The following is a 26,181-nucleotide window of genomic DNA, read 5'->3' on the forward strand; positions in this document are numbered from 1 at the left end:
GCAGGTCAGGTTTCTTGATCTCGACATATAGACCATGTCATACGCACACATTTGGACATATACACAATAAACAAACAAATAAATGTATGTATGAATGTATGTATGTTAAAAATTAAAACTCTAAATTTTTTAAAAAAATGGAAAATCCAGAAGAACTGAATAAATTCCTAAGTTATATGTATGACATATCAAAATTAAATGAAGAGGATGTAGATAATCCTAACAGATTTATTACAAGCAACAAAATTAAAGCAGTAACAAAGAGTTTCCTATCCTAAACACCAGAACTGGACAGATTACAGACCAATTCTGCCAGACTTTTGAGAAAAAATTAACATCAAAGGTCTCCAAACCAAAATAGAAAGGAACAGTAAGAAATACATTCTATGAAGGCAGTATTTCTAATGACAAACCCATAGAAATAAGGACACAACAAAAAAGAAAACTATAGACCCATGTCTGTCATAAATGTAGATGTAAAATTTTCAACAAAATACTCGCAATCTCAATTCAACAACGTATCAAAAAGATAACAATGTAAATTGGGTGTGGTGGTGAACACCTTTGATCCCAGCACTCCAGAGACAGAGGCAAGTGGATCTCTGTGAGTTTGAGGCCAGCCTGGTCTACAGAGTGAGTTCCAGGACAGCCAGAGCTACACAGTAAAACATCTGTCTTCACTCCACCCCACCCTCCGCCAAAAAAGATATCACTATCAACGTGATTTTATTCCTGAGATGCAAGAATGATCCAACATATACAAATCGATAAATGTAACATGGCACATAAAGAGACTCAAGGATAGAAGTCACATGGTCATCTCAGAGATGCAGAAAAGGCATCTGACAAAATTCAGCATGATAAAAACCCTGAAAAAACAAGGAACAGAAGGAACTAACTAAAACACAGTGAAAGCTACATACAGAAATCTATACCAACATTATACCAAATGGGGCAAATTTTAAAGTATTCCTTTTAAGATTGGAATCTAGACAAGAGTGTCCCCAGTATCTCTGCTCTTATTCAGAATATTTGTTGAAGTCTTAGCCACAGCCAAAAGGCAAAAGAAAAAAAAATGTATGGAAAAAGGAAAGGAAGAAGTCAAATAAAGAGACCACCACAAAACTCAGATTTAATAAATACTATCGCCAAAGTAGGAAGATACAAAAATCAACATATAAGAATCAGTATGTTTTTGTGTTTTAATAATGAAAAATTTGAGAAAGAACTCTAAAAAAAAAATCTTATTATCAACAGCCCTTAAAAATACCTAGGAATAAATCTAACCAAAGAGGTAAAAGACCTCTTTAATGGAAAGTTTTGAAAGCTAAAGAAACTGATGGAAAGATCACTCACACTCATAGACTGACAGCATCAAGAACGTGAAAAAGTGGGTCTATAAAAAGACTCCAATGGTAAAAGTGCATGCCACTAAGCTTGTGAACTAGAGTTCCCTGCCGAGCCTGCAGACCTCAGTTCCATCCCCATGATCCACATAGTGGAAGAAGAGAACTAACTCCTGCAGGTTGTTCTCTAGCCTTCACGTGCACATACTACAAAATTGTAAAAATTTTAAATTAAAATAAGAGGGCCAGCAAATGGCTTAGGTTAGCTTGATGGCCTGAGTTTGATCCCCAGGATACACATGGTAGAAGAGAACCGGCTTCCACAAGTTGTCCTTTCCACACATGCCATGGGACATGCCACCCACAAAGAAAAACACAAAAGTAAATAAATGTTAAATATATACAAATAAGTAATGTGAAAATGGCATATTTCTGAAAGTAACCTATAGATCTGATTTGATGTAGTCCCTCTAAAAATCCCAAAGTCATTCTTCATAAAAATTAGAAAGAATTCTAAATAAAAACCCATGAAGACCAGGAAAAGTAACAGCAATCCCAATTAGTAAGAATAATGCTACCCAGGTGGTGGTGGCACACGTCTTTAATCCCAGCACTTGGGAGGCAGAGGCAGGCGGATCTCTGTGAGCTTGAGGCCAGCCTGGTCTACAAGAGCTAGTTCCAGGACAGGCTTCAAACGCTACAGAGAAACCCTGTTTCAAAAAACGAAGAAGAAGAAGAGGAAGAAGAGGAGGAAGAAGAGGAAGAAGAGGAAGAGGAGGAAGAGGAAGAAGAGGAAGAAGAGGAAGAAGAGGAAGAGGAAGAGGAAGAGGAAGAAGAAGAGGAAGAAGAAGAAGAAGAATCACATTATCTGATTTCACATTACACTACAGAGACACAGTAACAAATACAGCATTGTTTGGTCACAAAAACAGATAGAAACACAGATCAGTGGAATGAAATATAACTAACATAGCTACAGACTCCTGATTGTCAGCAAAGGTGCTAGGAGCATTTATTGAAGAAGAGACTTTCTTTAATAAATGGTGATGGGAAAGCTGGAAAGACACAAATGGAAAGATGAAATTAGATTCCTATCTTTCACCCTGCACAAAAAGCTGAAAATGATCAAAGAACCCAAGATTCTAAAACTGCTGCAGAAAAAGAAAAAAGAACAGAAGAAAAACAGTTCAAGATATAAGTAGATACAAGGGGCTTTCTCAAAGACTAATATTTATGAAGAAACTGGCAGATGACATTGCTTGAAATTAAAGTTTCTGAACAAGTAGGGAACAACAGAGTGAAGAGCCAGCCTACAGAATAGGTGACCTCTGTAGACATACGTTGTTAGAGCCAATGTAAGTAACATTTTATGTTTTGATTACTGTACCTAAGAGATCCATGAAACAAAAAAAATGCCTCTTGCCTATAAGTCCCTTATACCAAAGACAGATACTTCCTGAAATGTTAGAGGCTATTGTTTATGGGAGATAACAAGCCTAAAGTAGAAGTTTATTTGACACAACTACACTGGACATGCTTGATCACATGTACATTGGAAGTACATGGGTAGGAAATATGTCAAGATGTATACAGGAGATACACAGGTAGGAAGCACATCCAGATATATGCTTGCCCAATTGGACCTGACAGGAAATACAGTGGCCTTATGAGATTGCCTTTTTAAGCTTCTGTCAGGTGTGACTCACGAGAATTGCCTGCGACCCAGGAATGGACCTGGCCAGGGTACGTCAACCTGGCCAATATTTAGTTAAAGCTTGTATCAAATTGGGTTTAAAATTCTGGTAGCACTCTTATTCTCACCCTGTGGGATGAACAGTTTCTGGAAGCCCCAGGGAGATTCAGACTATCCACTCAAATTCTAAAGCAGGGCCTTCACTCTGAAGCTGAGGGACCGCTTTAGAAGGCATGTGCCTTGAGAGGTTCCAAAGACCCGAGGCTGCCTTTGGTTCGTAGATTATCGGGGTGAACTGCTGTGCTGAAAAAAGCAGCAAGGATCTACAAAGACCTACTAGGGAGTCATAGTCTGGTTCTGTTTTATGTGATCTTGATCTGGGACGTGGAGGGTCCAGAAAAAATAGCAAGATGTTGCTGGCCTGCCTGGTTCTGGTTGGTTGGAATGTTTTGCCTGTCTGTTTTGTGTACGTGAATGGGTTTGTGTTTTCTGGTGTGTCCCTATGCTTTGTTGCAAACATAAAGCTGAGGCAGAATTGGGTCAAACTCAGCCTAATGTATGAAATGTATGATAGTCACAGCATGTTTTCTTTCTGACTACTCTCTTTTGAGTATGTGAGCTTTATGTATTCAGTGTTTCTTGGTTATATTTTTGCTGTCTCTGCTGCTCCCAGCCAGCAGCCACCACTGTTACTATAAATGCTTTTATGGATGGGACCCAGAATCTCTGATTTCTCTGGTTACTGGATTCAGGATAGAAGGAATTCAGATGTCTTTTGGAAATGGATAACATTGTTTTATGCTGCTCTACTTTATTGGAAAGCTGGCTTTAGAGTTGGGTTATGGCCCTCCCTTCACTAGACCCAAGCATATTTAAAAGTTTCCTCTATGTCTTACATCAGGCAACCCACCTGATGCTCAGAAGAGATCAAAGCAGAACAGTCAAAAATTAAGCTTGGTTTATGTGAACATTCTGTACCTTAAGATTTATAAGTTTATTTTATTGGGTAAAATCTGTGAAAAAAAAGTTAAGCAACACAGGGTTGATAGTTAAAGATCTATGCACAGTTAATCTTAATAAAACCATTTGGGTGTGATATAATTTTGGGATATAAGTAACATGTGGCTGACAGCCACCTTTGCCAGAGTTGGAGAAGATGGATGTCATATGACTTCACTGTCATGTTGATTAAAGGTAACCACATGGTCTGGCCCAACCATGGAGGCAACAACAGGTCTCCAAGATATTTTGGATTAGTGTGATTTCTATAAAATTTCTGTCCTGGAAACAATGTTTACTAAAGACAGGTTTTAAAAACAATGCTTGTTTAATATGGTATTGAAATTTACATCTCTATGCATTCATATACAAGAGCATACCTTGTCCTGGAAGCCAAACTTTGTAACAGAAGAGTCAGTCAGATGGTCCTAGGTTAAAGATATGAAGGGGTCGTGGAGAACAACTGAGGCTTGCTAGTGTGTAGCTGGGTTGGAACTCCTAGACAGACTAGTTCCAATGGATGACCCAAGCAGACTTGGAAATGCTGGTGCCATGTGGTAATCACTGGAAACATCAGCCACAGTGAAAGACTCTAAATGCATTTCTGAGGCCTCTCAGCTCTAAAGACATTTTCTGAAGCCTCTTAACATTTGAAAATTGGCCAGTCGCCCACACACACATGCTGGACTGCTCATCCTCCTGTGTCCTTGTGAATAATCTTTAAACATAACTCCATTCTGGGAATTGTGGCAAATACAACCCACAGATGTTGACTCAGTTCCTGATGTATTGATTTAGTCACTAGAACAAGGTCAGGATGGCACACAGATGCTCCCCCTTAACTCACCCGACCACGCAGCTATTCTTCTGCCCTGGAATGGCCCAATCACTGCTAGTAACCCTTTGAATAAGCCAATCCAATAAGTTGGAAAACAACTTTCAGGTTTCCTCCCATGTCTGTGGCTTTTTGCTTTAAAAGATGGATTGTCCCGAACCTGAAGAGCCCTGTCATAACAGAATAAAAATCCTCTTGCTTTTGCATCAATTGTGGCTGTGTGAGTGGTGTCTGGAGCAACTCCTCCCTGATGTTTGGACTCCTAGTCCAACAACAGGAAATTAGAGCAGGTTGGGACCTAGAAGGCAGGCTGTGTATGCTGCTGAGGGTGGGCCAGAGCAGTGGCCCAAGCCCTTTCTGAAAGTCCAAAGGATTATGAATGGATCCCAGATATTGAGCACTGAACTGTTTGCCCTATTGGAGCTTGATTTTGTCTTGTGCAAATTGTGGTTGTGCCCTTATCTTACTTTTTTGAGACAAGGTTTCTCTGTAGCTATGGTGCCTGTCCCGGAACCAGCTCTTGTAGACGAGGCTAGCCTCGAACTCACAGAGATCCGCCTGCCTCTGCCTCCCGAGTGCTGGGATTAAAGGCATGCGCCATCACTGCCCAGCAATGTATCTTCCCTCTTGAAGTAAAAATGGTACTTTATTTTTTGATATTGCAGGAGCACACAATTAAGAGATTTTAAAGTTCTTTAAGAGAAAATTTTGGAGTTTTACAGAAAATTTAAATTTAAAAAAACTGGATATTTTTTAAGGAACAGCTTTTAAATTTGTTTATACAATATTTTATATTATTAATATATGATCTTAAAGAGTTAGGGCCACAGTTAAGAGCACCAAACAGTAAATACTAGAAACTGGGCTATTCCTATGTTATGATGCAGTAAGACAATGACCTAAGCAATCTGGCGATGAGCTTGGAGCAAATGTTTTCCACCTTTAGGTCCCGAACCTTTGTAGGTCAAAGGTCCCTTTCACAGAGACAGCTTAGGACCATCTGCACGTCAGATGTTTGCATTGCAATTCATAACCGTGCAAAAGTGCAGTTGTAAAAAAGCAACAAGAATGATCTCATGGTTGGAGTCACCACAACATGGGGAACTGTGTTGAAGCATCACAGTATTAGGTTCACAGGTTGTGAACCGCTGGCTTAGAGAACCTCTCCTTACCTAAGGTCTATTCAGGCTTAATAATGTATGTCTATCCACATCTTTAATAACTTTGTTAAACTTTAGATATTTTTGATAAACTGAGTCAAATAAAAAAACTGTTACATACTATAATGGTTTACTATAAAAGGACCTGGAAAGTAAAGTTGCCAGTCTCCCTACAGAGATTTAAGTTATAAGTTAAAGTTATTTTTTTAAGGCTTAAATTTAACAGGGATAAAGCTGCAAATCCTAATCTTATAAAAGCTATTAGCTAGCCAGGCATGATGGCGCCTGCCTTTAATCCCAACACTCAGGAGGAAGTGGCAGGCGGATCTCTGTGAGTTCAAGGCCATCCCGGTCTACAAGAGCTAGTTCCAGGACAGGCTCCAAAGCTACAGAGAAACTGGCTCAAAAAAACAAAAAAAGCTATTAATTTATTTAAACTGATAAAGATAATTAATATATACAAGATAATGATCAGTCACCTCATAAATGATAAAATTTTTTAATATGTTCAGAACTGTACTTATAGGCATGTGAAGTACTAATGCAATTAATTACAGTAATTACAGAAATAAGCCTTATTTATCCTCTTGTATATGTTTTCAAGGATAAGCCTAAAAGTAGTAACTAAAATCAAGCAAAATTTATTTAGCTCAGATATACTTATTAGATAATAGTCTTCAAACTTGTCAGAGACCTGCAGAATATACCATTTAATATGTTTAATGGATGGGCTGGAGAGATGGCTCAGCAGTTAAGAACTTTTGGCTGTTCTTCCAGAGGTCCTGGGTTTAATTCCCAGCAGCCACATGGTAGCTCATAACTGCTTGTGCCTCTAGTTTCAGGGGATCTGACACCTTCACACAGACATACATAGAGGCAAACCACAAATACACATGAAACAAAAATAAATTATTTTAAAAAATGTTTAATGAAAAAAGCGTACTATGAGATACCAGGTCCTAGCAGTGATGATGGGGCACAAAAACAATTCCACCTGGATTGGGGTAGCGCTAACCACTGGGCAATGCCTCACCAACAGCCAGGACCTGTCCAAACTGTGGACAAGCAGGACAGTGTTTATTGCCTCACTTTGCCTAGACAAAGTAAGGTCAGTGCCCCAAGTTCTTCCTTCACAGGAAAACTTTCCCATGTCTCCTGGGCCTGGTGGCCCAAGACTGATGCCACCCTGGTACCTCTGCCACAAAATGAAGCCATGGAGACCAAAAGAACCTGGGATGATCATCTAGGCAATGGATAAATCTCTGTCATTTTAACGGATAACGAAGTCATTTGGATTATACTATACTTTATCCTTCTCAGATCTCTGGTGGCATTACTGCTAGACTAACTATGGCTGTCAGCTTGGCAACAGCAGGCAACCAGATCCTTCTCCCAAGGCTGCAGCCATCTTGTTATTCCATTTCATATATATAAAAAAATCAAGCCTTGCTTTTCTAGATCTATAGGTCTCTTGTTAAGATCAGGCAGACAAGTTTGCCTTGCTAACAGGTTTCAGATTAAAGGACACAGAGGTTTCAGACATAACATTTTACTGTTCTTTTATTTAAAAGAACTTACTTAGCAATGACTGTTCTCAGTAATAAGTACTCATGTCTCTGGTAAATGATTAGATAGAAAGAAAGAGTTTGAAATCTATGCAAGTCTGAGCGTCGAAGGAAGTATTCTAAGGTGTACAAAGGTCTGAGGATGTGAAAGCTTAAGTAACTTCTGACTTAAGGTGTATAAATGCAAGTTATGAGGTAGAGGAATATGATTTAAAGTATGTGAAAAATTGGCAATGTTTCAGACTTCTCTTCATGCTATTGGCATACTGAGTTTTCTTACAGACTCCTGGTAGCTGTTCTCATCTACACTGTGGATTTTAGTACAGATTACAAACAGTGATAAATGCTAATATATCTAAAAATTTTCTCTTTTTTTTGTAAACTGAAAATTCCTGCAACCTTCAGGAAGCCAAGGGAGTTGTAAGACTTGGATCTACCTCTCACAGGTCAAAGGGACTGCAATCTAACATTCCCCACTTGCCTATATCTCTCCCCTGGTCTTGGAACTCCTCCCCTCCTCTAATTACAGGGACTATGGGCCTCAAAGTTCCAAATGTAAGATTATTCTTTAAGTTCTTAAACTTTAACTTCTGTCCCTGGTCTATATGTCTCAGCAGATTTCCCTTGCTTGATAGACACCAACCAGGAATTAACTTTGGACTGCAAACTCCCGAGCTCTGGCTGGCTAAAAACTGACGTGAACCTGCTGAAGTGATGTTCCCTGTCTCCTCAGCTGAGTCAGCAAAGCGGCCGCTTCTGATAAGTCCCCCGTTGCTGGAATCCTCTCCCATGCTTTTGACTGCTATTTCAGCATTCCTGGGCCCTGACAAATGACATCCTGGTTGCAGCTGCAAGTAGTTACAGAAGAGAGTGCGTCACCCCTTGTCCCGTAACAGGCTGGAACATTAGTTCAAAAGGAAACTTGCTGGCATAGGGGACAAAGGGGTGACCTATAATGCCAACTGGCATACCAGGAAAGGTACCTGTTAAAAACAGACAGGTCCCGATCTATCAACAGGTAGATTCATTAGCTGAAATAATTCTACAATATGATAGGGCACTCAACTTGCTCTATGTAAAACAGAAGTTTTATGTAAGTCACATGGGCAAGAAATCCACCAGGATGTATGCTTGCCCAACTGGATGTAGGCAGGAGTTCGCAGGCAGAAAGTATGCCAAGATAAACGCCTTGATTGACCCTGATATAGGGGCCTGATGGGATGCATTTTTAAGCCTCTGCCAGATGTCATTCATCAGCATTTCCTAGGAAACCTGGAATGGACCTGGACAGAATCCATCAATCTGGCCAGTATTAAATTGAAGCTTGTTTCAAATATGGCTTAAAATTGTGGTAGTGGACTTATTCTTAAGCCAAGTGGGACTAAACATCTGATAGGGGATTGATACCAAGAGTGTATTATAAAAAAAAAATCAGACATCAATCCCCTTCCCAATTATCCAATAAATAAACAGGAAAATGAGTAGACAATTCTCAAAAGAAGTACAAATGACCAAGAAATATAGGGGAAAATGGCTAGCTGTCAGGAAAATGAAAATCAAAATCAAAACTACAATGATACCACATCTCACTCCACTCAGAATGGTGACCAAACAAAACAAATAACAAAGGATGTGGGTGAGGATGCAAAGCTGGGCATGGTGGCACATGCCTTTAATCCAGCACTCTACGGCAAAGGAAAGTTCCAGGCAAGCCTGTTCTACATACTGAGTTACACGCCAGCCAAGGCTATATAGTGAGACCCTGTCTCAAGATACAAAACAAAACAAAAATGTAACTTTGCCCACCATCATTATCACCAGAGAACTTGGTAGAAATAACATATTTCTACCAAATGGTGGTATACACTTGGATTTCCAGTACTGGGGAAGCAGAGGCACGGTGAGTTTGGGCCAGATAGTGTTATATAGCAAGACCCTGTCTTAAAAAAAAAGTGGTAGGAGGGAGTTCAAGGATATCCTTGGCTACATAAGAATATGACACCAGCCTGAGCTACAACAGGAGACACTGTCACAAAACACACACAGACTCTCTCTCTCTCTCTTTCTCTCTCTCTCTCTCTCACACACACACACACACACACACACACACACACAAAGTGAAACACTGTATATTTCTAGCAGGAATGTAAGCTGGGCCAGGCATTATTGAAATCAGTATGATCAGTATGGTGGTTCATCATCTAACTAAAATAGGAGACTATGAGATCCAGCTATACCATTCCTGGGCATATGCTCCTATGTAATGTAAGTCAGCACTTACTACAGAGACACTTGTACATCCATGTTTATTACAGCAGTATTAAGGAAGGCAAGATATGATATGATAAATGTTCCTCAGTAAACATAAAAAAAACATGATAAATGTATCTGTATGGGGGTGTAAGTGTGCACAATGTAGTTTTACTCAGAGAAAAGGACAAAATTATGTCATTTGCAGGGAAATACTTGCAACATGAGATCACACTAAGCAAAATAAGCCAGACTCATAAAGACAAGCATGTTTTCTACCACAGATTAATATATATTTTATATATAGATATGTATGCGACATGAAAGTAGAAAGCAGAATATTTGGAGGAGAAAGAGAACAAATAGGAGACAAGGGGGACGAAAGAAGGTAATGGGAAGGGAAAAAGAAAGTAATCGAATATTACACGTTTTCTTGCATATGCAGGATCAAAAATTTAAAAATACGACATGCAAGCTGTATATATGCATTTTAACATGAGTGATGAAAACAGTATTATCTGGGAAGAGGAAGGGCAACCCAACAGCAGGTAAGGCAAAGAAGATGATGATGGAGATGAATAGGAGCAAATTACAATGATATACACATACGAACAGATTAAAATGAAACCCATTACTGTGCATGCTAACTAAAAAATTATTTTAGTCATCAAAATAGTGCAGCAGGTATAGCTGCTTGCTGCCAAGTCTAACAATCTGAGTTCCACTCCTAGAACCCACATATTGGAGAGAACTTCCTCCCACAAGCTGATCTCTGACAGGCACACACAAACCACAGCACACTTGTGCCCATACATACATGTATATACACATATGTAGGCACTTGCACACGAACACACAAATGTTAAAAACGAAACACTTTTAAAATGTTTTTAAAAGTGGCAATAAAAGGCCAGGGAGAAGGCTCAGTTAATGTACTTCCAAGTCTGATGATCTGAAATCAATCCCCAGGGCCCACAGGTGGAAGAGACTGTTTGTCCTCTGACCTCCACACTCACATTGTGCTACACATGCACCCACTTTATATGCACACACATACACACACCCTCCACCCCCACATCAAATAAAAAAACTTAAGTGGCAACAGATTAAGGAATAAGAATAGTCTTTTCTCAAGAATAATGGGGGGAAACAAAGAAAGGAGATAAGGATAATGGCTTAAAAGAAGTAAGACTGATTTATATTGAAAAGATTATTATGAGACCAGGGACCTTAAGAGAAGTATGCTTATCTACATGTGTGAGGTTCCAGGTTCCATTAGCACTCTCACACACACACACACAAGCGCGCGCACACACACACATACCCAATTATTTGTGCACAGAAAGGGATTGCTACTTCTGAATTCCTAAACATCACTGTGTGATTCACTTGGCAATTAGCTAAGACATTTGTCTTGTATTGGCAGGACTGTGAATTTCAGCATTGCTGGCACAAATGCAATGCTCAACAATTCTGTTTCTCTGCACTTAAGTCAATAAAAGTACACAACCTTACACAAAAAGATGTTCCAAGAGAAAATGTTGCGTGATTCTGCAGAAAGACTAAGTAAGCAGTAGAGCTCTAATGACTTTTATAGCTCGCTTACCAGAGCCCACCTCCTCTCCCAAAAGAAAATGACTGGATCTGGGTTTTCGTTCAGTGGTTCAGTAGGTATCAATCATGCATAGGTGCTAATCCACAGCACCAAAATATGCTTGGTTTGGTTTGGCTTTGATCCTAAGGACTGAACCCAGGATCTTCCTTGTTCAACACTGCACTATATTAAAATCCTCAACCTATATTTTCCCTCTTTGCATTTAAGTTATTTAACTGTAAAATGGGGAGGATAAAGTACATCTGGCAAAGATTAACACACGACACTGTTTAAAAACATTTTATACCCAACTTGGTGCTCAAGAAGTGACAGCGAGAGCTTGCATGATTGTTTCGTATCTACAACCATGGGCTTTTCAGTCTCGATGACAGGATTAGTAAACAATCAGGAGGAAAGCACAAACAGCACCTGCACCCAGAAAGAGTTCCCGAGTCTGGTTATTCACGTACCACCAATAGGATTTCTGACACAACCAAACCTTTTCCTTTTCCATCAGCCCACTTAGTTGCCTTCTAAGACAACTGTGAAGTGGAGGGCTTATCTTTTTGCTCATTTACAACAACCATTCAATAAAGCTTCCATTTGCCTGCATTACATTGCATCATCTCCCGAGGCAGTCTAAGCCTACCCTATGTTACTCTATTTCTGAGACCCTTGGAAGGGAATGGGGCCAGGAACTTGGGGGTTACTAAATTTTCTTGCTACTGGTTGTTTTCACTTACAAAGGTATACTGAGCAAATAATTATGACAAACCAAATTACAAACATTTCAACAATAGACATCAAAATTTTTATGAAGTCCAAATTTGTCTAAAGCTAAACAGATAATACAGCACTTTATCAAGTATTTAATCCTGCTACTTCTTTATTCTCTATTAAAAATGAAAATGAGATTAAAAATAAAGGTTCACCTTGACTTCTAAAGAACAAAAACAAGGCACAATAGAGATCCAGTTTTTGTTCTGAAGCACCAATATTCAAACAAAAGAAATGCTCCATATGCAAATCACCCATGTGAAAAATTGCCACCTTCAAGACAGAATGCAGTTCGGAAAAGGCAATGAACAGTTGTTGACCCATACTCTTTCATGTCTGCACCACAATCCAAGCCATTCTTCATCACGCCAACAACAAAGTTGCTGATCACAGCCAAGAGAGCTAAGAGCATCAACACTAGTTACACAATTCTTGAGTCAGTCACACTTTACACACTTTTGCTTATGTGTTTGTGTGTATGTGTGTGCATGCATCTGTTCACAGAATCCAGAAGAGAGCGTCAGATACCCGGAGCTGGGGTTACAGTTGTAAGCCACCTATGATGGGTGCTGGGAACTCAGAGTCTCTGCAAGAGGAGTACATGCTCTTAACTTTGGGTTTTTTTTTTTTTTTTTTGAGACGTGCCTCGCTATTCATCTCAGAACTGCCTCAGGCTCCGTGAAGACTGTGATGAGGTGTGTATGTCTAAAAACTTTTTAGAAATCACTCCTACAATCTCTTCTCTTAGGATCTATCCAAGCCATCATTTTTGTGTGTGTGTAATGCTTACAGATGGTGTCTCACTACATTACCAGATTGACCTCAAACTCCAAGGCTCAAGCATCCTTCTGCCTCAGCCTCTTGAGTACCTGGAATTATGCAGGCATACGTGACTGTTCATGACCACTACTGAGATTTAAAATAAAAAACAACTGAGAGTGCACCAAGTTTGATCCCTGCACTCGAGAGGTAGAGGCAGGACAATCAGAAAGAATTCAAGCACAGCCATGGCTATACAACGAATTCAAAAATAGCTTGGAATACATGGGAACTTGTTGCAAAAAAAACCTGTGTTAAATATGACAAAATACACTTAGAGTTGGTTCTCAAAAGTTTTGACTGGCGGAGAGTATAAATAAATTCAGACCTACGGGGTTCCTCTCTCCTGCCAACTATCAATCAAAACCTATTCAGCAAATAATAGTTGTAAATATGATAATAGTTCCCTACTCAGCATTCACGAACAAGCTGCTCTAGGTCTCCATAACCTTGGCCACTATCAGTGGACTGTTTGTTTGGGCTAAGGCATGCCAAGATAAAAGCATGCTGAAATGGAAAAGATTCAATGGATGGGGGAAGAAGTAGCATCTTTTTACTACCCTAACCCTCTTCCTGGCCAATCTGGAAAGGCACTGGCACATGTTCCTCACTCACTAAGAAATAAATCATCATGCCCCCTGCAAATAGGCTGCATTTTTCATTGAGTGGAATTAGCAGAGTATTTATATTTTGTTTTCAGTCTTTACTAAAGCCTGGCTCCCTGGAGAGTCATTATTGTGAATTCTCTGCAACCAGCACAGTACTCACTAACCAGCAAGCACTTGGTAAAGGAACACAAGCGGATAAACAGAGCCTGCTTTTCTCTAGGTGCCAGTGAGGTAATAATCTAACCAGGGTGCCTCTTTAGAAAGATTCATCTTTCAACACTGTTGCTAAGAACACAAGCTGTGGAGTCAGACTTCATGGACACAAATCCCAGAATTCCAGCTCTATCATTTCTTACTAGGTTATCGCTGGGCACGTGTGTAAAGCACCTCGGTCCACTGAGTTCCCCTAATTGGAAAATGGGCAATACTGCTTCATAGGTTACTGTAATGATCCAATGAGACAATTTTTTTAAAGCACTTAAGGGCTGCAGGTGTAGTCCAACAGCAAAGCACGTCCCCAGCACAAGCCCACCCCCCACAAAAAAGGCAAAACCCTGCCCCACTAACATAGTCAATTTGCCAGCAATGGCAAGATAAAAAACAATGGGGTAAATAAATAAAAATCCCTTGAAGCCTGGGTTGTGCCATTAAAAACAATTTGCAAGGAATGCATGACTGCAAACGAATCTGCTTTGAAAAGTTCAGTCAGGAAAACAGGCAAGTGGGGTTCTGGTGCAGTTATAAGTTAGCTCCCGATTAGATTGTTTTGAATGCAGGGTTAGGAGCTAGAAGCAAGGGTCTCCTGCTTAGTAATGACACTCTACAACTGAGCTCTGCCCCAGCCCAGTTCTGGCTTTTCACATTGAAAAAGCTATAATCTATGAAGTCCAGGCACAGATTTGGTGCTGAGCGCTCCATGCCTAGCCTCAGAGGATTCTAGCCACAGTCTCTAACCTCTGCAATATCTATCTCTACGCAGCATAGCTTTCTGTCTCTATTGCTTCTTTACTCCACCAGCTGCCACCTGTTTAGTTTCTCAATTCCCAAACCCCCCAATCCTGAGAGGACATCCCCCAAAACTCTGGTTGGGAAACCGGTTTGCAAATTCTTCTACCTAACCCTGTGCTGCTTTTCTGTTTCTCCTTCCTTCTCAAGCCTTACTATTCTCTACACGTAGGAACTTGAAACCTAAGAGTATGGGAAAGCAACAGCGTAATAGCAGTGGTGCCAAGAACCGGGGATGCTGCCAAGCTTTTCCCCAAGCTCCATATGCAGCGGTCCAACTTACTACTCACATACTGGACTTACATTTAAGCCCATGGGGGTCTCACACACTTGGTATTTCTTTTTGTTTCTGCTCGATTTCTGTAACTATTTAAAACAACCTCCTCCAAAAGCTGTGAACCATTCAAACCTAGCCAGTTCTCACAGACGTAGGTAAGGTCTGGCATCTTCAGGAAGTTTCCCTAGATCATTTCAGCCCACAGATATCAAACCACCCACCTACCCAAACAGGTACTGTACTTACTGTACCAGAAAGTATAATCAACACGCATATTTACACCATGAAATAAATGTTCCATATTTGATCTGCCAAGACCAGGAACGGTGTCTCATTCGTGTCTTTGAAACTCCCTACTCAGTGCGGTCATCTTCCTAAACAGTGACTCACTCAGTGGACTGTTTCTTTGGGCTAAGGCATGCCAAGATAAAAGCATGCTGCAATGGAAAGGATTCAATGGATGGGGAAAAAAAGAAGGAAGGTGTTCGACTAACATCTGTTTTATTTGCCATGAGGTTGAAAAGAGATACGGGAGAGAATGTCAACTGGAAAATGAAGGGGAAAAAAACTATTTCAGTTTGAGGGAGATGATAGCAAGAGAAACATGAAGCCCCAAAGAAACTGAGTCAATTCTGCTAAAGCCAACAGGTAGGCCAATGGGGTAAGGAGGTTGCTATGACGACATGGATAGAGATACAGCCATGTAGGTACGTGAATTGGTAGGAGGCCATGTGAAGAGGGCATAGGTGGATAAAATGGTCGCCAGTAGGTTAGCTGACTGAGTGAGTGGCAGGTAAGTCAGTAAATGGTTAGGTGTTTAGTCTGGAAGGAACAGGTGTGGGACATTTCATTTAAAATCTGACCCCTCCCTCACCTTGACCCGGAAGCGGATGAGTGCTAGCCTCACGCAGTGGCTCAGGCAGGCAGGTGGCAGGAACCAGGCCCGCGGTGGAGGGGTGCCCTTGTTGCCCACGTGTCCCACGATCAGTTGCGCAGTCTGCCGCTCCGCCTGGCACCGACGGCCCCATTCGGCCAGTCGGTCTTTCCCCAGGCCCCCAGGGAACATGACCACCAGCTCCAGGCCGTCGCCGCCCGGATAGGCACAAGCCTGGCACAGCGCTGACAAGTAGCCCAGCATGGCATTCCACTGGCCGCCACAAACCCAATCCGTCTGGTAGCCACCATAGAGCCGCGGCAGCGCCGAGCCCGCATCTACCAATACCCGAGCCCCAGGCAGCGGAGGGGGCGGCGGCGGATGCAGCCCTGGCGGCGCTTGGCCGTGATGGTGGAAATGGTGAGCAGGGTGATGGTGCCGAGTCGGCCCCGCGCCCCCGGAGTAAGCGCCAAAGGCGGCGGGCGGGAGCGGCGGCGGCAGAGGAGCAGAGCCCCTGGTGATGCGTGGAGCCCCGGGCGCTAGGGCTGCTGGAGGCAGCTGGCGGTGCAGGTGCTGCTGCTGCTGCTGGCGCGAGACGGTGCGCGCGAGTTTGAGGAGGTCCACGGGCACCACAGCCCCGGGACAGCGCTTCTCCAGGAACTCTTGGAAGCCCTGGACGCCCATGCTTCCTCCGTGGGCAGAAGGAACAGCGGCTGCGCAAGCGGACCAGGCGGCGATCCCCGCGCGAAGCTGGAGGCGGGCGCGTGCGCACTTCGCGGGGGGTAGGGGCGAGGGGGGGCGGGGAAAGGGTTGGCGGCGGGAGGGGCGAGGGAACGTGGGCGGGGAGGGGAGGAGACCACAGACTGGGTGCGGGTGGAGAGCAGAAGTGAGGCTGACCAGACTCAGAAGAGGCTGGAGAGGTAAAAGCGACGACAATTTCTAGTCACTTCTCTTTTTTCCGTTGCCCTCCGATGCTCTTCTTCACTGCTTCAAAGCGGGTGAAGCTTCTGCCTTCCACCTCCGGGAGCCATGTTGCCTCGTCTTCTCTGTGATACTCGCTTTCTAGCTGGGGGAGGGGAGTGGGCGGGGCGGATGGGCATCCTGGGAGTTGTAGTCTTTTCGTGGATGGCCTCAAGATGCAGTGGAAGAACCAGACAGCCACCCAGGTCAGGCCTTGATGTGCACAACGTCAGAAGAAACGGGATATGAAAATGTGTGTATAGGATTTGCACCAAAACTCCTTGTAGCCAACTGCGTTGCCTCAGGATATTATACCGCCATTCCCAGGGAAAGGAATGGAGGTGATGCATCATGGGAAAGGAAGTACAGTGGATTGATTGAATTTGGCTAAAGTGAGCTAAAGTTCCCTGAGAGGGAGAATTTTCCCTTCCATAGAAAAGATGATATGCATAATTTGAAATGACTGGACGAGAACACACACATGAAACATAACAACCATTACCATCGTTTTTAGCTAATGTCATTCTTTGAAGAGTTGTTTCCCTCAGGAATAATAAAACATTTACCTAAGACAATGTACAGACAAAAATGAAATTGACTGTAATTTGCCCTTAGGATCTCTGGTCAGGGAGATAAAACACCCACACAAATTCACCCAGAATCTGAACTTTATTGGTACTCACTAAGCTATGCCATATGGTTAGGGATTTGCCCATGAGAGAGCAATTCAAAATAGCTGCCAGGGTTCTAATTGGATGACAATCTTTTGAAAACTCTGTTTTCAGCATGCCTCTACGATGAAATCCACGTAATGTCCATCTTCTGTCTAGCTTTTAGGGCCCGCCCTTTCAGCCAGAATAGAGCAGAAAATAAGATCTGCACTGAAGAATAGTCACATCTGCCTTGGAATCTCCTGAAAGGTGACCAACAGAACACGAAAGTGCAGAACCCAGAAGTGATCATGATGAATGATGTCAGAATGGTCTGTTACGAAGAAAATACAAACAAGCTACAAATTCCAAAAAGGAATCTTTGAAAAGAGTTACATAGATCCAGAATGGCAGGGATGGTGAAGCAAAGTGAACAGGAGGGCAGTGGCTTGAAGGCATGAAAGATGAGAACGTATTTTTAGTAAAATGTGCTTCCTAGATAGTTTGCCCAGCATCCCTTTCCTAGAAATTGGCCCACTCCTTGTTAAGTTGATAAGGTTACAGCAGAAACAAACACTGTCATCTTAGGCATGGTGGTGTATGCTCCCAACCCCAGTGCTCAGGAGGTTGAAACAGGACAATCGCCTTAAGCTCCAGGCCAAGGCTACCTAGTGGTTTTCAGGAACCAAGAAAGTAAACAAATACTAGTATGTTCACGTATTCTTATATTATCTTATAGTATTCTAACTGGGTGTGGTGGCTTACAGCTGTAAAGGAAACATTTGGAAAGTTGAGGCAAGAGGATTGACACAACTTTGAAGCTAGTGTTTTCCGGGTCAGTCAGTGATATAAATGAAACAAAACAAACAATAAAGAAAAAACTAAACCCCCAAGACAACAAAAAGAATCGAATCATAAGGCACTTATGAAAATGCTAGCCACAAATGAGACATCTTCAGAGGCAAACTCCTGCATTACTCTACCTTCAAGCTATCCCCTCTGGGCTGGTGAGATGGCTCCCTGGTTAAAATGCTTGCTTCACAAACACGACGACCTGAGTTCAGCCCTCAGAGACCACATGAAAAAGCCAGACTCGGCGCAGTGCACTTGTAATCCCAGTGCTGGGTAAGCAGAGACATGTTTCCTAAGACTCAGTGGCCAGGCAGCCTGTCTAATTGATAAGTTTCAGATCAATAAGAGACCCCGTCTCAAAAACTGAGGTGGAGCTCTTCTCTTCTGTCCCCCTCTCTCGGCGTGTGCACACGTGTTTTCCTTTTCCTCTTCCCTTTTCTGTTTCTGCCTTTCTTTCTCTCCCTCTTGTTTGAGTAATAAATGTTTATCTTTGAAAAAAAACTGAGGTGGAGGACTCCTAAGGAATGATATCCAAATTTTGCCCTGTGGTTTCCACAGGCACACATAAGAATGCACATCTGGACACACGAGTGCACCTTTACATACATGAAAGCGTCCTTTTCTTTATTTTCTGCTAAAACTTTGTGCAAAAAGCTGAGAATTCACAGAGTATTCCTCTTCTACCTGTTAAGCCTTTTAATGCTCTGTGAACTTGAGCGATGTCTAGAATTTGTATCTTTCCCTCTTAAATGAGGCTTTTAAACAGCATACTTGGGACTGTACTCCTTAACTGAGCAGGCACACAAATATTGCCCCCGCTACAGTGCTTTCCTATATGACTCTGTAGGCTCCCTAATCCCTCATTCCTTTGTTCAAAGAAGGCAGTACTTTGGAATTAACTCCCATGTGTAGGGAAAGAGCATACCCCGTGTGAACGAGCATGAATGACCTGAACACAGCAATGTCAAGGACCCCAAGGCCCCAGACTCATGGGAATGATGCTACTAGTGGGCGTGGAAAGTATCAAGGCTTCCTCCTCCCCAGTGACTGCAGCCTAAGATGGCTCCCTACAGAGCTCCCCTACCGAGATTAGCTAAGGGGCCTCCCATTACTGCTGTGTATGATAAATGTGCTGAGTTTCCAGGCTATTGCTGCTGGCTCTCCATCAGGGTGCTAGGCCCACACAATCCCAGCTTTTCAGGATGTGTCCTGCCATTTCTTCATTCTCCATTGCCCCAAATCAGGTCAATCCCAAAGCCATGCTGGCTGAGATACTCATGGTCTCCTATCTGCTTTGAGTAAGAAATGTTTCTCTGCTCCTTTTTATCTCGGCTGTGCTTTTCGTTTGCTTATTTTGTCTTTGCACTCACAAATGTAGTGAGTTTATTACATTTGGTTACAAAAAGAGTAACCAATCCAGAAATGAGGCATGGTAAATTACAAACCCTGAATATGTGGAGCTGATAAAGACAGCAATCCTCTAGGTTCCGTTGATAGGAAGGGTGTTGACATTTTGTAAGATGTGGTAGTGAAGCAGTTACTTATGGTTCCCAGGACTGAAAGAGAAGTCCTGGGGCTGGGCATGTAGTTCAGTAGTAGAGTTCTTACCAGCTTCCAGTCCTCAGCACCATGGACAAATAAAAACCAAGCAAACCAGTACTGAGCTCAGCTTCTGTTTCCTTTCGGGTCTCTGATAGAGAAGGTCTTGAGCAGAAGGGCAGAGGGAATGAGCCACATCCTTAGAGTATCAAGAAATAGAAGCTGCAACTGTGCTAGAGCACTTGCTTAGCATGTGCAAAACCAGGAGCTCCAGCCTCAGCGCTGGCAAAGAGAAGGGAAGAGAAAGGAGACCAACGACAAGATTTTGACTACCTGTTATTAACACTTGTTACTGGGAGATCTCCCAACGTGAAATCAGTTTTCATTCAAATAAAGATTTCGAGCATTTTTGCCAGTAGGCAATCACATCTGGTGAACCAGGATCATAATTGGCCATCCAGAGCAGTACTTCTGGATCAACACATCACCAAAACCTGCGAATGATTCTGAACAGGATTTTCTCAAGTCTAACGCTAGATTTCTAGCCTTAGAAACATTGAGTGTAGAAATCTGTGCTTTTAGTAGTGTCAAAGATAAACGAAGTCAGACATAGTGTTGTAAACAGTTTACTCACTAGCCACTGATGGTAAGGGACGAGCTGAGCTTTGTTTCCATTTGGACAGAGAAGAGTGGGAGAATGGGGAATACAGGAGGAAACAGGGTGGGCTGGAATAGCATCAAGGGAGTAAAAAAAAATACACAAGACTGATCAATAGAAATGTGATTGGTTCAAGTGTGCATGCTGGCTGGGAATTAGATTTCTGTCCTACCAACATGGGGGCAGACAGACAGAGGCCCTATTGTTCCTGACAATTAGGTTTCCAAGGACTGTCTCACAGGTCGTTAGGAAAGCCACTCCTGAGTTGTAGGAGTGATGCACATGTCTCTAGGGGACAGAAGAAGGATTGACAATTATAAAAGGGGCCTTTTAGTAAATGTTCTAAAGTGGATTAGTTATTGGGTACAACAAACAGAATTCTTTTGATAGCCTTGTTTTTCCTGAATGGCACACTGCATTCTCCTGGTGATTTGGCCTTGGGTTGCTAGACGCCTTGTTAATTAGGCCAAATCTCTTAGTACAGGGCTATGAAAGGGGTGTACTGGTGCGTTTGCAGACCCCTCTTGCCATCTGGGAAATTCAAACGCATTTCCAAACTTAAGAACCTCATCTTGAGCACAATCCTGGCCTAAGTACAGCCTGGTTAAGTAAGAACAAAATACGCAAAGGACTCCCATGGTTTTTCCTATACCTGAGATTTATTTCTGTCATACCAATCCAGGTGAAAGGGTACATTCTCAGATTTAGTGATGGATCAATGTGTGCCTTCGTCCCTGAAAGGGAATTTTGAACGTGTTTATTTCTGTACTGTTACATATTAATCGACTGGTGAAAGCTACATTCATCAGAGATTGCAAGATTCCAGGGAGTCACATTTTATTGTGACTGAACTAGAGGAAGATGGGGTATCTCCATGTGATGTCATCATATCGGGATTAGTAGTTGCTGATGATTTTCAGTTAGTTATCCACGTATTTGGTTGAGGTAGGCATGTTTCTAATTGTATTTATGGGGGGCGGCATACATGTTTCATGTATATAGAGCAACCAAGAAGAGCATTATGGGTAAACAGCTATTAGGTTGTCTCTGTACTCTTTATTGTTTGGGCTGTATGAGATCACCTTTCATGAACTTTCCCAGAGAATTTGGGATAGAGTTAGGAGGAAATCGCAGGTATATCAAATAATATATACCTTTGTTTCTAAGGTCCATTTGCATTATTGCTGGATTTTGTGAGGCCTCTATCTTTATAAATCCCCTTCTTGATAAAACTGGTTCAAATTTGCTCTCTTTACATAGACACAAGTGTCTTATTAACATGCATGTGCAACCCAGGGGAAAGTACAGTGGGTATAGGCCATAGAGAAGGTAGAAATGGCAGATGCCAAAGCCCTGGAAGCAGAAGGGGATGTGTCCTGGAAACAAGGCCTGGAAGCAGAAGGGGATGTGTCCTGGAAACAAGGCCTGGGTTCCAATCCATTCCGCTTCTTATTAGGGAGGTAGCTTTACCAATTGCATAACTTCTTGAACTCTGACTGCATCTGTGAAAGAGAGACTCAAAATTTTCTTCAACAAGTTCGATACCACTATAAGAATAGAACTGGGTACTGGAAGAAAGCAGGTGGTTTGGTTGTTGGTGAACCAATTAGCTTATCCAGGTTTACTTACAGGAGCAAAGTTGAGTGACATGTAGCTATGCTGCTGACATACCATCCTCCCTGCAGCCATTGTTAACAGGCTTATACATCCCCGAGAAAGGGCACAGCCTCATGTGTTTCCCCACTCTCTCTGAGCTACTCTGATTCAAGATGAAAGCCATCGTGTCCAGCCTGGAGGAAACAATCATGGTGTTACCAATTCATTTGCAGAATCTCAGAGCTTCTGACCATTCTGAAGTGGGGTTTCGTGCTGTGCCCTTTGCCCATACCCTCTTCGTGCAGGTTACTGGGAGCTCTCTTCCCCTGGAACATTCTGTACCCCTTTCATCTGGATGACAGGCACAGGCGTGTGGTGACGGCAGGGGCGGTCAGAAACCTCATGTTTTTCTCCACTGGAGAAATCACTTCTATTCCTTTTCCAAGATCCAGCTTAAAAGGGACCTCGTCTGTTTGTTTATTCTCTTTCTTTACATAACCACAAGCCTAGAAAGTGCTGGCACATGGCTGCTGTTTTGTGTTCACTATGTGCCTTCCTGTGGATATTCCCAAAAATCAGAGCAAATCCTCACAGGTCTTTAGTCTCTAATGGTAATGATTCCTAATATTACAAAAAGCTCTTCAAGTGAAAGAAAAGGAATAGAGTGGACACCAACCACTTCTCCCCAGTTCTGAAACCTCCTGCCATCTGTTTGTGCCAAGACAGACTTCAGAGGCTCAGGAAGGGTCCACAATTCGCCTAGGAAGTCCTTCTTCTGTTGCTGGAGAGGGAGCTTAACCTCTCCATGGTGTGGCTGGATTGCAGGGATAAGAAGACTTCCTAGAGGACAGCAATAAATGGAAATGAGTAACATTCGCCCTTGTACTGTCAAGAGGGAAAGCCCTCTGCTGAAGGAAACCCTGGGCTTGCTGCCAACCCCGGGATAGAACACATGGTGGCTACCAGGGATGGGGCACGTGTGCAGCGCTGCACTGAGGGGCTGGGAAGCACCAGCCTTCAGAGAACTTGGGGTGGGGACTTGCTTAAAGCTTCCCAGGCCAGCAGAGAGAAAACAAAATTGTTGCCGCCTGGCACAAGATAGATCAGGAAAACAAAACAAAACAAAAACCAGATGAAGACAGATAAGCTCATAGGACAAATTCCAAAGCAGAACCTGGATGTAAGAGCTGCTACTTAAAGAGGATGTAAGAGTTGCCACTTAAAATGGGTGGGGCAGAGCTGATTTCTAGAGGCTGTTATGGGGATCCCAAGTTACCATTTGGTTGGCTGCCTCAATACCCAAATGACATATGTTCAAGAAGTCTGGAGCTCGATGGAAATGGGTATGCATCTTTCCTAGACTTGGAAGAATTCCTGGATCGTTGCCCTCCAGCAACTTGGGCTCTAGGAGGCCTGATACACTACTTGACCCTTGAAAACTGCACAGCACCTCAGTTCAGTCTTGCTTCCCCACAGAAAAGGGGGCAAGAGTTGTCTCCCTGCAAATGTTAGATCCATTTAACATAGAAGATGTAGCATGAATAATAAAAACCCAGACACAGATATTGGGATTCAACCTGAAGATCAGAAAAGCAAAGCAGTCAAGCCAGTAGAGAGCTCTAAGAAATCCTCAGACTGAAAGAAAATAAGTTCCTGTCTCATCCCGGTTTATGGGCCACTCTAGTGCTGGGATAAAAGGTGTGAGTCACCACCACCAGGATCTGTTTCTGCATTGATCTTGTATAGGCCAGGGTGACATTGAACTCACAGAGATCCATCTTCCTCTGTCTCTGGACATTAAAGGTGTGTGACACCACCCCTGTTCTCTAGTGGCTTAGTTTTACTTTCTTGTCTTCAGGCACACTTTATTTATAAAACATAAATAAAATATCACTATATTAGAAGGTGGGCTGCGGATATATTTCAGTGGTAGGGCACTTGTGTAGTACATGTAAGGCCCAGGGTTTAATCACAACACAAAAGCAAGAAGGTCCTAGGCATTTCTAGTTCCATAGAAATGGGTGCATTAATGGCTTAAGAATTTGGCCTCGGGGGCTGGTGAGATGGTTCAGCTGGCAGTGGTTTGCTGCCAAGCCTAAAGACCTGTGTTCAGTGTGGAGGCCCAAAAACGTGAGCCTATTTCCACCTTGTCTGATAGTCAGAGAGTTTGGAGGTGGCTCAAAATGGTTGACAAGCGTAACTGCACGTCCCAACTCAGGACGTGATTACCTGCTTTTTTTGACGTGAAGACAACTCATACAAGTAGATCCATTCCATCCTGACAGATGGTCAGGATACACAAATGTATTTCTCCTTCTTTTGTAATTATGAGTTCACAGGGGAAGTGGCCTTCAGGATATGGTGGTCTAGGGTAGCTTTACTGCCTAAACAACAGAATGCTAATGATTTGATGTCTCAGAGTGTTAAAGCGATTAACTGTTTGAGTTGCCCTTTGTATCATGTTAAAGAAGTTTTTTATTACATTCTTCCCCCTTTTGAATTGGGTATAAAAGCATATGAAAAATTAAATGTGGATGATTTCAGTGTTCATTGGAATGCCCTCCCGGTACCATTCTATGGTTTCTGTTCTGTTATTTTTCACATGTCTCTGTATTATTTACTTATATTTCTAAATTCCCATGCCCCTACCCTGGTAAGAGGTGTTTTTGTCAAGGCTGGTCCCCAACAGTTCATTTCTCAGGAAGCCACTTAGTAGAAGGAGAGAAGTGACCCCTGGGAGTTGTCCTCTGACCTCCACACATACATTATGGCAACATTTGTAAGTGCATATGCACATACAAATTGACAAATTAAAAAAAAAATAAGGATGTGACCTTAAATAAGGCAGAGATTCATCCAGGCGGTGGTGGTGCACACTTTTAATCCCAGCACTTGGGAGGCAGAGGCAGGCGGATCTCTGTGAGTTCAAGGCCAGCCTGGTATACAAGAGCTATTTCCAGGATAGCTCCAAAGCTACGGAGAAACTGTGTTTCAGAAAAAAAATAATAAGACAGAGATTCCAATTCCTGTTGTGCTCAGCATGTGAATCTGAAGTGGAGCTATAACCCTGACTCCTTTCTGTTGAGGTGGGAGCAGAGAATCCAATTCACGGCCAACAATGCCTGCCGGGGTCTCTCTGGGCAGAAAAGGGGCTTGTTATGAGCCTGGCACATCTAAAGACCTCTGTAACTGAGGAGGAAGTCCAGTTAAGCTTGTGACTTATTTCCAGACATTGGGCAACACTGAAGCTCCCCCCAAGGGATCTCTCTAGTTTCTCACGCATATGTGTGCCCTTTCGGAGCTGTGTAGCTGTGTAAGCATGGGCCACATCTCAAAGTGATGGCTCAGGCCTATTATATGAACACTCGGGGAAGCTGAGATAAGAATCTGGTCGAGAACTTGAGGTTGGGCTGGGCTACACAGTGAGACCCAGGCCAGCCTGGGCCACGTAGTGTGAGACTCTGCCTCAAGAAAGAAAGAAAAAACATAAAAAGACGAGACTGGAGCAATGGCTCAGTTAAGCATTATTGCTGCTTCTGCAGAGGCCCTGTGCTCACTTCTCAGTGCTCATAACTGCAGTCCACAACTGCCTGCAGCTCCAACTTCTGATGCCTTCTTCCAGCTCCCATGGGCACTGGTGCATCCATGTGTGCACACCAACCCCCACATACACGTGTGGATACATACTCATTCATACCCACTACATAAAAGTAAAGTAAAAATTTAAAAACAAATAGAGGACTTGTGGGATGAAGAGGTTCACATGGACCAGAAACCACCCCAGGCTCCAGAGGAGGAAGACAACTAAAGAGACAGCGAGAGACTGCAGCAAAGGCAGAAGAGCTGCAAGCAGAAGCTGGGTGTGGGGGCACACACCTGTAATCCTAGGTGGAGAAAGAAGAAGTGGGAGATCAAAGCCAGCCCACATAGCAAGCCAAGGTCAATCTGAGCCACACAGACCCTGTCTTATGAAACAAAAATGAGAGAAAGAAACTCAAAAGGAATGAGAACATGGTGAGGGGATGCAATGTGGAAGGTTTCCTCCCAGCCCCAGTCATGAGAAATTACTCCAAAACACAGGGACAACTTATCTGAATTGATGACAAAGGAGCTTGGTGAGCTCA

At 42.8% G+C, this 26,181-nt stretch overlaps 1 protein-coding gene across 2 annotated transcripts in view; it reads right to left on the reverse strand.

The window, feature by feature from the left end:
• Fam120c (family with sequence similarity 120 member C) overlaps positions 1 to 16,727 on the reverse strand; it is a 131,067-nt gene extending 114,340 nt beyond the window's left edge. The window contains exon 1 of one of the 2 annotated variants that reach the window (XM_048441606.3): positions 15,803 to 16,727. In XM_048441606.3, coding sequence (XP_048297563.1) covers positions 15,803 to 16,486 — 684 coding nt within the window. In that variant the 5' untranslated portion in view covers positions 16,487 to 16,727. The remainder of the gene's footprint in view (positions 1 to 15,802) is intronic. The other variant, XM_048441609.3, reaches the window with a different exon arrangement.
• Between the last annotated feature and the right edge of the window lie 9,454 nt (positions 16,728 to 26,181).

Source organism: Myodes glareolus, chromosome X, assembly GCF_982192425.1.
Source record: "Myodes glareolus chromosome X, mMyoGla1.1, whole genome shotgun sequence".
Lineage (NCBI taxonomy): Eukaryota > Metazoa > Chordata > Mammalia > Rodentia > Cricetidae > Myodes > Myodes glareolus.